Below are 12,000 nucleotides of genomic sequence, written 5' to 3'. Positions count from 1 at the left end.
CTTAGCCCCCCAATGTCCATTGTAAGCAGTTCAGACAAGTAACATTATGTCAAGTTCCATAATTATGTAACTGATGCAATTTACTTGATCTGCATAATTATGCAAATTATGTAATTATTTCACTTCCATAATGATATAAGTGACATACATATATCACTTATGTAAACATAGATTTAATGGATATTTCTTCCACATAATTGGCCTTAAAATCAAGATTTTATATAAATATCCTTAATTTTTAAACTAAACTCACTGAAAAAAATATAATTGAATCTTAAATACACAGAAGCACAACTTCTTTCTGGTGAGTTTATTTGATAGTCAGAGTTAGATACCAAAAGGTATCTTCTGGCACAAATCTATGGCAATTTGCTAATCCCAGGTTCCATGAGGAAATCCACAAAATAGATAGGTTATCATATATGATACTTCACTTCAGGCTACATATAGTTCAGTCTGTGTTACTGTGAAGAAACCCCTATTCTTTAGGAAACAAGTGTTAGAGCTACACTAAGACATAAGGAATCCTGACTTGTGAATGAAGTCATTTACATGCAGGTTCCAATTTCTGCTTTACTCGTTTTTTCACATCAGCAGATAAACCAACCAGTATGGGGATAGTTTCATGGTATATCCAAATTTGGACTGTTTTTTTTTTCTTCTTTCTCTCCCCTGCTATTTTTCTCTCTGCACTTTTTTGTTTTTTGTTTTTTTGTATTTTTCTTACTTTGCATTAGTTTTTTTTCTCTCTGCATTTTTAAACTTCAATAAAAACTATTTTTTAAAAAATAGATTTTAAGATGGATTGCTAAGCCCTTAATAAACCCTAGCAAGCTTATTATCCTGCATTGTGTGAGCATATCTAACTTCTAGATTCAGATGTCATACTTGATTATAATTTTGTTCAGACATTCAACATTTGCAAAGTTGAATCACAGCCAAGATGCACTTTAAGTTCCAGTCTTCTGTTATGACCACCCAACACTTACCTAAATGTTTAAGATGGAAATTTATTATAAATCTGAATGATCAGAAATTTTCTCTGTTCAAGGCTTCCAGTCAAGGAAAGCTTTGTCATGACATTCAGGTAAATGCAGCAATATTTCCATTTTTATATAATTTACATACTTGATACTCACTCAGCCCCACCAAGTCTGCTTCTGACTAAACATACTATCAATATAGTTCTTATACTTGATTCTCTTGAATTACAGTATCAAATCTGTGACACTAGACGCCAGGAATGCAACAGCTTTATTTACCAAAATCTCATGAAAAACATATATTTAATTAGAATTACGCTTCTAAAACTGCATTATGCTATTAAATAGATAACACACCACTTGCATACATGTATACCCTCTCATCTTTTCCAAATTAGGGAGTGAGAAACTGTAATTGCAGATTAGAAGGACCTTCACAAATGATTAAACAACGAAATTGAAAGGCCTCACATGAATATTAAAAAAGAATGTTGTGTCTTTATTGGAATGGTGGAATACACCCATTTTCATAATTGGAATATTTGGTTGCAATTAAAAATGACACTACAGAACTGCAATACTTGTCCAACAGTCTTGTCTTTACTTTCCCGCCCCTTCCCCAAGCAAGAAATAGAATGAAAATGCACCGAATAATCAGAAAGCGCTAGCAGGCATCACTTAATCCAAGATTCTAGTCCCTCAGGTCCAAAAACATTTGCCAAGTTGCATTGTGTATGGAATGCAAGTGGAAGATTGGTCATATTTTGACATTATTAGAGATTTACATGATGAAACTCCATGTGGGCATTATTAATTTTCACATTCCCCTCCAATTGGTCACTGGTATTTTTTCTTGTCAATATTAACATTACTTTCAATCACTGATATTTTTTCTCAATGTATAAAAAAGTAGGAAATATAAACAGGTTCTTGCATTGTACACAATTAAGAGTACAATAGAAGAATTATAGAGCTGACTATCTACATACCATCAAATCTTGGATATTCCATTAATATACAAAATATTAGGGCACAAAAAGAACAAAGACCAACTTCTTTTGTTTTGTTATGCACAGCTTCAAATATTCAGTCAAAAGAAAAAAAAAAACACTTTGAATTGTTTTGGCTTCCCACTATATCAGCATGTTGAGACAGTTATTAAAATATTCCTGTTTAATTGTGTTTGGTCTTTTTTTTTCTTATTTTCAAGTCATGTTTCTTATCTTAATTTCGACCATCCAGACAAACAAGCACTGAGAAAGACCATTTCCTTGCCTCGCTAAACTCAATTCATTAAATGTCAGATTTAAGACATAACTCCAAAAACTGGGTTGTGACGACAGATGCTAGGACCAATTTCTTCATAATCTTTTTTGGTGTGGCATACTTGGTAGAATTCAGGCTGAAAAAAAGGACATAAGATAAAATTAAATTAATGCACTGGATCATATTGCAATTTTATATTGATTAAAATAAACATTTTGGCAAAAGGACAAAAAAAATTCCACAAAAAAGATGAGACTTTTGTCCTTGTGTTATGTGCATCGCAAATGATGAAGCTACCCTATAAAAATGTTTCCAATCTTTGAAATGAAGATATAAGTGGTAAATTGGTGTTCTTGAATATTTTTTTCAGTTTTTAATGTACATTTCATTTTTAATATACATAGGCTAGGCATATGGAATTTCAGAGAAGATGGACCTGAACTTTTAAAGTCTTTCCTTTTATTCTCAGGAAGCCATCTCAAGTGGTTTGAGGCACTCATACTCCTATTAAAAATCATGAACTACTCAAAGAGTTTGGTGTTTTTTCCCATTTGAAAAGTCTTAAAGCCAAATAATGTAAGCTTCTACAAATTCATAAGTGTTATAGCTTATCCTGGATAAAAGTGCTATCTATTGCTTGTTCTAAAACTTCAGAATATCAACTGGACCAGGAAGAGAAAAAGACACTTATGCAGTTATGACTGGGCCTTTGATAATCTTATTCTATTTACCAAAATTTATTTTTTATTTAAAACATTGATATAGCCATGCATCTTTCAGCCAACTCTGGGCAGCTCCCGTCAAAGAAATCTTAAAGTTCTTTCTGAATATTTTTACAACATTTATTGTTATGCCTATTACCTATTGTAATATTACAATAACTGTTGCAGTGAATTGTTCAGATTCCTTTTCCATTGTTGTAAACTTACTGTGGAAGCCAGCATGGATCCTCCAAACCAAACAGCGTATCTTTGCATATGATGAGTAATAACTTGTACATCAATAGGTTTTGGCTATAGTGGAAAACAAAATCAATATAAGATTAATTCCACAAAAAGTACAAAACTACATATAAAATTTACTATATTGCAATATTACTTTGTATAAAAATGAATTCTTTAACATTATTCCACACTTACAATCTATTGAGAATACATTTACACAACTTTAACTCAATTTTTATTCAGTTTTGTTTAACTTTTTTGTTTAGTTTAACAAGAATCGCTTGACTGATTAATATGATCTGCATATCCCTAGAGAAGAGGAAGATTGACTCTGATTATTTGTAACCCAATTCTCATATAGTCTCATTGCTGAACAGCTTTAAGAAATAACATTAAAAATATAATTTATAGATCAATAATCAATTTCCTATTTGAAAAAGTATACTTTGGAGGCTTAATTTCTACATTTAATTCCTGGCACTTCCATATAAAAAGAATAGGGTAGATTTTTAGCAAAAACCTTACTGGTAAATAGTCTATATAGTGTAATATAAATAAGGTTCCAATATTTTATCTCAAATTAATATTAATACTTGTATTCTATCTTTGGGAATATCTGTTTGAATTCTACTGCATTTCCACGTAAAAGTAGTCAAAATAATTTAGCAGTTAAAATTTAACAAAGTACCAAGCCACTCTTATTAAATTTATTTATAATAGTAACATATAATAATAGCAATTTATTTCTTAAATTCTAATAAATTTATTTTAAGTTTATCACATTTTATTGTAATCACTATATAGAGAATACTGTTCAATTAAATACTGGTTATTCCTAATATGTTGCTTGAGTCAGAGCATCATCAGGAGCTGAAGCAAAATAACATCTAGTTTAGTACATGTTAGTAAAGACCAAAATGAATTTTTAAACAAGAAAAAGATTCTCAAAATTAGAGGTGTGAATCTTGAAAGGGTATTTTGAACAGGTAAGGGATTGTTTGTCGCTGGTTTTCAAACTTAAAACACTTTCTGAATGTATAGAACAGGCCACTAAAAATTTGCAAAATTGAGATGCTTCAAATTAATCTTATTAATCATTTCTGATACTTGCTTTGTAGGGGGTAGTACTGAAGCTTCTATGGCAACTTCTTTCCTAACAGAGAATGAAAACTTTCCTTGTGATAGATGAATGCCATAGCTGGTTATTGCCACTATTAGCTCACTAATACTTGCAGGCCCAAACAATATTTAACTGCAATTGCTGAATAATACTAAAAGGAATATGCTTTTAGTATCTGCTTTTCATGTTTTAGGATATACATCATCCATCAGAGATAATGAAAAATACAGAAATTAAATACAATAATAATGAATAAAATCAAGTAAACACTATCAAATAATGAGGTAAAATGAAACTGAGCCAACTGGAAGAGGTGCAGAGAGAAAATGAAGGACCCTAAGCACTAGGCGATGAAAAGATCGCTTGCCTATGAATTTCTGAAACACCAAGTATTCAGCTGCCTGCATCAGGTGGTAAAGATTGTCACTTCATAACTGTTCATTTCAAAAGTCAGATTTGAGTACTTTCTACAGTAATAAAAAAATTACGAAGATAACAAGGAAAATCAGATTAATACTATTCTATTCAGTACTATAAGGACGTTGTTAAAAGTTTCCATTCCGAACAAGCATTTAAACCAAGAGGGCACTCCATCCACATCAATGCATTCCATTGTCTAAGAAACAAACCTTCAGTCTGCCACCACTCAGTTCTTCACTGAGTTTCAGTCTGGCATCCACAGTCCTTTTCAAGTCCCGCTGCAAACGCCGTCCAAAATCCCTGAACATTGTTGAGCCTCCAGAAAGGACAATATTCTGAATTAAAATTGCACAAACAAAGTTAAATGAGATATTCACTTCTGGAATTAGGAATAGTTGTAATAATGACATTTCTAACCAGTCATAAAAGACAGCTGCAATTTCCATACATGTGACCTCTTCTAAGACTTTATTTCCTACACAGAAGGCAACGTTGTATCTTTTAAGTAACACACTGAGCACTATGAAGAAGGGAGAATAGCATTGCTCAAATATGCTTTCACCAATCAACAAAATTTAATAAATTTGAACCGAACAAATTTACAGAACAAAAGCAAATTTTAAAAGTCAGGCAGGAGTTGAGAGGATTCAGATGAGATAAAATGACCTTCTGTTGACAAAAAGCATTTCCAAGCTAGCTAACAGAGTTATCCTCAAGGCCCAGGGATTCCTGTGCAAAGGTCTCCAAGGAGACATTTATTCTGGGAGAGTCAGAATCTAGAGATCACAAAACCCCTTTTTCAGTTTCACAAACTAAACTGGCCCCCTGATCACATGACAACTGATTTCAGAAGTTTGTCTATGTTTGACTATGACCAAAATGTTAATTCTTCACATCAAAAAGTTGTACTTTTCATGTACAAATCCCATCAGACATAGTGGAAGACAGCACAGGTAAAGCAAAAAGCAGAATCAGCTAATACCATGCTCAATTGTTATTATCCTGACATTTATATCAAATAATAAATACAACCCCCATACGTTCAAATATTTTTAGCTATCTATATTAAGACTTTTTAAAAACTGCTTTTATCTAAAAGAGAGGGAGGGAAATTCTTAGGAAATAGAAAAAAATAGATGCTTTGCAACACCTTTTTACATCCATAATTTCTTACCTTCTCATTTCACTAACCTTATACAGTGGGCGTCTAACATCAATAGGACAGTTCTGAATAACTTCATCTACTACTTCTGAGATGGGCTGTGTGAAGTCTGGATTAGCAAACTGAAAACAAAAGTAGGTATTCCTACTATTATTGTTGTTGTTGTTGTTATTGTATTTTATCTTGTAACATACCTAATATTCCTGCCTCTGTTTTCCCTACAACAACAACCACCTTGGGAGGGTGGTCTGACAGAAAACGACTAGCCCAATCACCCAATTTTTATTACTAAAGCAAACCCAGAACTCCCAGTCTCCTGGTTTCTAGCCTGATGCCTTAATCACTATCCCACATTTTTTTTTAAAAAGGATATGATTAGCATCCTCAAGAAAATAAACTAGAAGAAAGATGGAATAAATTTAACAACTAGAGATAATTAACCCAGAAATTAAATGGGAATCAATGTATGAAAAGAAATTGTGATTTGGCTAGAGTTTTATATTAAAAATGGCATGATTTAGGGAAGAATTATTTCTAATTAAAAAGGAAGTGAAGTTAGAAAAGTGAAAGAAAACAAACACGTTATAATAGGCCTGGATAAGCTTTTTGTGATTGTATTTAACATGTCTGTAGACATCTAGGACAATTGTGGCGAAGTAGTAATATAAAATAGATAGGAACATGTTTTCTGCAGTAATAGCTTTGGGTTGTAAGGGAAAATACCCTGAGCTGTGGTGGTGCAGTGGTTAGAATGCAGTATTGCAGCAAACTCTGCCCATAGCCTGCAGTTTGATCTGACTGGCTCAAGGTTGACTCAGCCTTTCATCCGTCCGAGATCAATAAAATGAGGACCCAGATTGTTGGGGCAATATATTGACTATGTAAACTGTTTACAGAGTGCTATAAAGCACTATGAGGCAGTATATAAGTAAGTGCTATTGCTAAAATTTGAGTATTTCCTTCATTTTTTTAAAAAGCTCTGTTAAGGTATTTGAGAACTTATACTAGACTTATTATTTTCTTACCTCTAAATAATGGAAACCATCCCACCAATTTTCAGCAATTGTGGAAATTTTAGGTCAATATAGCTCTAAAGTACCTAGTTGCCCATTCTTAAGACATATATAAATGTAGAGGTAGGGTTTTGCTTTCAAATATCTAACATCTCAGATAAACTTATTTTGATCTAGGAGGATGCAATTCAGCCCTTTAACCATACATCAAAAGTGACTAACAGTATCATTATGATTTAAAGCGAAACATTCCAGTTTCTTAATACAGATAAAGGGATGCAATGTGCTTAATCATGCACACAGATGTGGAACGCAGGGCCACACAGAACTGCAGAGGGAAAACAGAATAGAAACATTTGTTCTGAGAGAAAGGGCATTTGTAAAGGCCAGATTCAGCCCACTGAAAGCCAGAATGTGTCCTCTGATCACTTTCCTCTTTCTATTTTGCCTGCTGTTATCTTATGCTGAACAATTCAGAGTCCACCTACACATCTCAAATACTAAGCAATGAATCAAGCAGTTCAATATAAAAAATGGTATCAGCTGGGAGAAACACTGAACCTTACAACTCAGCACAAAATCTACACTGGTGGTATAATTAAACCAATTCACTGCAGGAAGAGAGATACACTATTGGTGTAGATTTAAAATGTAACAACCATATCTTCTTTTATTTCAAATATTATTTAGGAAGAAATCACACATACACATAATATGCTTCAACTTACCTCAGGATGAAAGAAGATTTCTGGTCCTAAGAATCTTTCATAGCCAACATCAATGGTAAATTCTTTCTTTGAGATAGCATTGATTCCAGTATATTGTTTAATCCACTTGGTACCATCTAAATCATATTTATTAAATTCTTTTACTAAGTCAGGACAGACATAACTAAAACGTTCCTGGAAAAACAAGTACACATATTTATCAAAATGATTAAATATCCAAGCTTTCTATCTGATCTTTTTTTAAATATAACAGGACTAAAAGTTTCTTTGAAAACTAAGATATAGACTAGTATTTATTTATTTCTCATCTAAGTGACTATAGGCAGTTAACAAATGGCATAATGGGAGGATATCAAAAATAAATATTAATCACCTATGTTTAGATAATAAGTACTTGGTATTTAGTGTAGATACATTTTATGCCTCATTAACAAAAATTATAGAATCCAAAGAGCTCAAATAGTTTTAATTCTTTCAACAGCAAGACAGTAACGGAAAAATGCAATCATACGTATTGTTGCTATAGTAACATACTGTAGTCTTGTATAACTAAAAACCTATCAATAAAAGATGTGTTTATGAGAAAATATAGACAAAGAATTTCCAGGAAAGGAATTATAGGTCTTTGCAATGTAAAACCAGAAGTCTATTTAGAATTATTTATTCATGGATTCGCATAAAATCTATCAGAGTTGACAAGTAAATAAAATTAACTTAGTGATGTAAAGCAATTATTGACTTACAATACAGGGTTAAACTCAAATTCTTGTAACTTAGAATTGTACAAAGATTGAGTCATCATTTTGCATGAAGATACTGAACCTATTAAAATGTCCACTCTTCAAAGGCAGCTCTAGTTAGAAAGCCGTAGTATACCCAAACATGAAGGGAATCTTGCTACAGGGAATGCAAACGTCTTGAAAAAATTAAGCAATCCAAATAAATAATACAGGACTGTAAAGAGCCGAGTAGACAAAAAAACTAGTTGTTTCCAGATTATTGTTCCTGACCTTTCTAATATCTTCCTCACTGTTGCCATTGGCTTTATTGGGAGCAGAAGGAGAAACTCTTTTCAGCTATTGATTATCTCTGTCATTTTCCTTCCATTTCATTACTCTCTGCTCAAACTAGAAATAGCTAACCTTCAGCAGAAGCTGGATAGAAAAGATTGGATGTACATTTTGAGGCTCTGGATTATGGAAGCAGAAATAAAAGCCATCTAAAGAGCACCAGACTGAAAGTAGCCATTTCTGGTGCATCACAAAATCTTGATGCAAGTGCGTAATTGTAGAGTGGGTTGTCATTTTTGAGCTTCATTCCAGTTTGCTATGAAGGCTGCTGGATGGCACAGAATATACATATGCAAAGTCAGGCATTGCATTTTAATATATCAATTTGCATTTGGGTCTTAATAAATAAATATTCATTAAAAGTAAAGGAATACGTCCATTTAAATTAACCAAATATATTACCTTGACTGCTTTAGCAGTTTCCAATGATTGCTCTGGAGGGATTCCTACTTCTCGTTCTCTTAGCAGCTGCTGAATAAAGTAAGTTATATCTCGTCCAGCTATTGGAATATGTTTGATGCAGCTACCAATTACATAACCTTCAGCCTGGAAATAAAAGAAATGTTCTCAATAGACAATCATAAAGACTATCTTTGATCTTCTGCTTCCCACTGGTGCACTCCTGGGCAGGAATGTACTTGACCACTCTACCTCATCAGAAGCAATTTTGATGATGTCACATTAAGCAGGTGAAAAGATAATAATCTAATAATCCTTCCCCCTTCCTCCCACTCCCTACAGGGCTACAGATCACCTGTAGGACATTTCAATAATGCATTTATACCCTGCCTTTCTATTTATATAACTTTCAAGGCAGCCTACAGCCCAATCTAATAATAATATCTAATATCACTTTCTCAAGAATAAGAGAACCAAAACAATTTCAGTATTAGAATTCTCTATGTCATGAAATCTTTGAAGAGCATAACTTTTCAGCAGATATATCAAATGGTGTTCTTGCTGATATTTTAGACTTAATTTCTATCAGCCACAAGTATGGAATTTTAGAAATTGTTAATGAAACATCTTGAAGACACCAGGTTAGCTATCACTAAATTATTTTTAAATAAAATAAACAGGCAGTTTAAGTGCCTTATAATTTCTAAACTAAGAAAACATATTTTAACATTAGTTAAAAATAATAAAAGTGTTAAAATTTTGCATACTTTGTAATTTGTAGAGGATAGTTATATAGCTCTGAACTCATGAGGAAGAGGCTGAAAGAAAAGATTGTGCTTTCAATAATAATTACAGTATTAGGAACTGTACTTTAATAAATGAAACTGTGTAATTATATCTTACCACAGGAATGACATGAGTGACACCATCCCCGCTATCTATAACCGTTCCAGTCAGTGTCCGTTCTCCTACTTGTCTTGATGTCCAAGATGCAGCTAAAGCAAGGACAGCCTAGCAAGGAAGCAGTTTGAGCATAAGTGTTTCATAATCACCAAAAAATGAATATTACATGAGACAAAATCATACAATATATTTATATTGCATTACATAGCCCAAGAAAATTATACACTTTACAAGATTAAAGTGCAAAAGAAAATGAAGAACATATAAGAACAGATACAGATACAGTTTGTTAAATTGTAAATAATTGCAGCAGCACTGTAGAAAAGAAAATTAGAACTCTTCTGAAATTCACACTCAAGCACTGAGACAATCTCAGTAGGCAAAGTATTGATGGAAAGCAGCACTATCTCACTAAAGCTACATTCATTTTAAACTGGCTGAAAATATAATATTCTTTTTCATGTTACCTTTCTGGCATAAAGTGATTGCAAATATGATGAGTTCAGGTATAAGAAGAACTCAACATAGTATTGTGTTAAGAATATCCTTTCTTATTGTACTATTCACTGTATTACAATTAGTTTCTTACTATGTAATCTTTCCAATATAGCAATTAGGTTTATTATCACTCCTTTGTTAAGAAGTGTAATATACATATTCAATAAATATTTATAAGAAATGTTAATGTCAGAATCATAACTTAAAATATTATCTTCAACTGCAAAGTAATAACAAATATCTTGTAAATATTAAACAAAAAATAAATTCTGTCACAAGTAATACTGTAGTAGTTAAACCATGGACATACTCTAGAAGAGTTAAGTATAGAAAAAATAAAACTATAGGTGCCATCTGCTCTTTTATCCAATAAACACTTATTATAAGGTGCTCTATATCCTAAAGTAGGCAGAAGTGAAATTCTGATTGACAATTTACATAGCAATTGCTGCGCTAATTATCATTTTTTCCAAGAAGCAGAGTTCACACACAATTATAGATCATGTAAAACACAGTCAACTATACTTTATGAGATGATTTTGCTCTTACCTCGATTTGATAGAAAGTTAGTTTGTATTACTTTATGAAATTCTACATTAGTGTGATTTGCACATTGGTGGTATTTCCATATCACACCTAATCATAAGAGGCAGTTAGTGCGTTTTGTACAGAAACTATGAGCCACCCCTCCCAAGCAGCATCACTAGTGCTCATTGTTTAAGCATGCCATCCAATGAAAGGAAAAAGAATGCCCCAACTAGGAACAGTGATTTATGCCTCATACTAGGAACAGTGATTTATGTATCCCAAATTAAAGTTCCGAAGAAAACAAAGTTGATAAAGGAGTGCATTTTAGTCATTTCAAACACAGACTTTACAAAACTTTATATTATACTTCAGAACATATCTGGGAACATTTCCAAATGCTTGAGTTTCATGCAAAAGGCCTCTTACCTTAAACTGGGATGACCTCATTGTCCGCCCAGTGGGCCAGTTGGGACATAGCAGGAAAGAAGTTCCCATAAAATTACCATTATCATTTAGGTCAGATGCCAGAAGAAAAGCTTTAAGTGCAGCTGATGCAGAACAGGCTAACTCTAGGGCAACTGACACAAAATACATATAGTTTCTTAAGGAGTATTACTTAATGAAATCAGAACTCTACATCTCACCTGAACAGCAATGTAAAGCCCAGGAACATTGAAGGATTCAAACATGATTTCAGCAGTATATTCCCTGTTTTCTGGAGTATTTAGAGGAGGTTCAGTCTGTGAAGAAAAATAACTATTCAGCTCAATCTAATCTACTTTCTGTAGGCCATGTAATAAATTACACTTCATTTTACTTGTTTTGATACCTTTATAGGATCTAATATATCCAACACCACAGATGAACAGATTTCTTACCAAAAGAACTATAAGTTCTCTCTTTGCTATATTGTGCTTGAATTGAGTTGAGACTTTTTTTTAACTTCCTAAGTATGCTTATTTTTCC

The 12,000-nt window shown here is 32.7% G+C and overlaps 1 protein-coding gene across 1 annotated transcript in view; it reads right to left on the bottom strand.

Moving 5' to 3' along the window:
- Positions 1-1,237: 1,237 nt before the first annotated feature.
- Positions 1,238-12,000, bottom strand: part of ACTR3 (actin related protein 3) — a 40,347-nt gene continuing 29,584 nt past the window's right edge. The window contains exons 5-12 of the mRNA XM_026714663.2: positions 11,679-11,774; positions 10,009-10,116; positions 9,109-9,252; positions 7,637-7,810; positions 5,925-6,017; positions 4,943-5,068; positions 3,179-3,262; positions 1,238-2,385 (exon numbers count right to left, since the gene is read on the bottom strand). Coding sequence (XP_026570448.1) covers positions 2,290-2,385; positions 3,179-3,262; positions 4,943-5,068; positions 5,925-6,017; positions 7,637-7,810; positions 9,109-9,252; positions 10,009-10,116; positions 11,679-11,774 — 921 coding nt within the window. The 3' untranslated portion in view covers positions 1,238-2,289. The remainder of the gene's footprint in view (positions 2,386-3,178; positions 3,263-4,942; positions 5,069-5,924; positions 6,018-7,636; positions 7,811-9,108; positions 9,253-10,008; positions 10,117-11,678; positions 11,775-12,000) is intronic.

The sequence above is a fragment of the Pseudonaja textilis genome, chromosome 1 (assembly GCF_049901715.1).
Source record: "Pseudonaja textilis isolate UNSWEBS1 chromosome 1, rPseTex1.2, whole genome shotgun sequence".
In the NCBI taxonomy this organism is placed as follows: Eukaryota; Metazoa; Chordata; class Lepidosauria; order Squamata; family Elapidae; genus Pseudonaja; species Pseudonaja textilis.
This window is presented reverse-complemented; position numbering and strand designations above follow the sequence as displayed.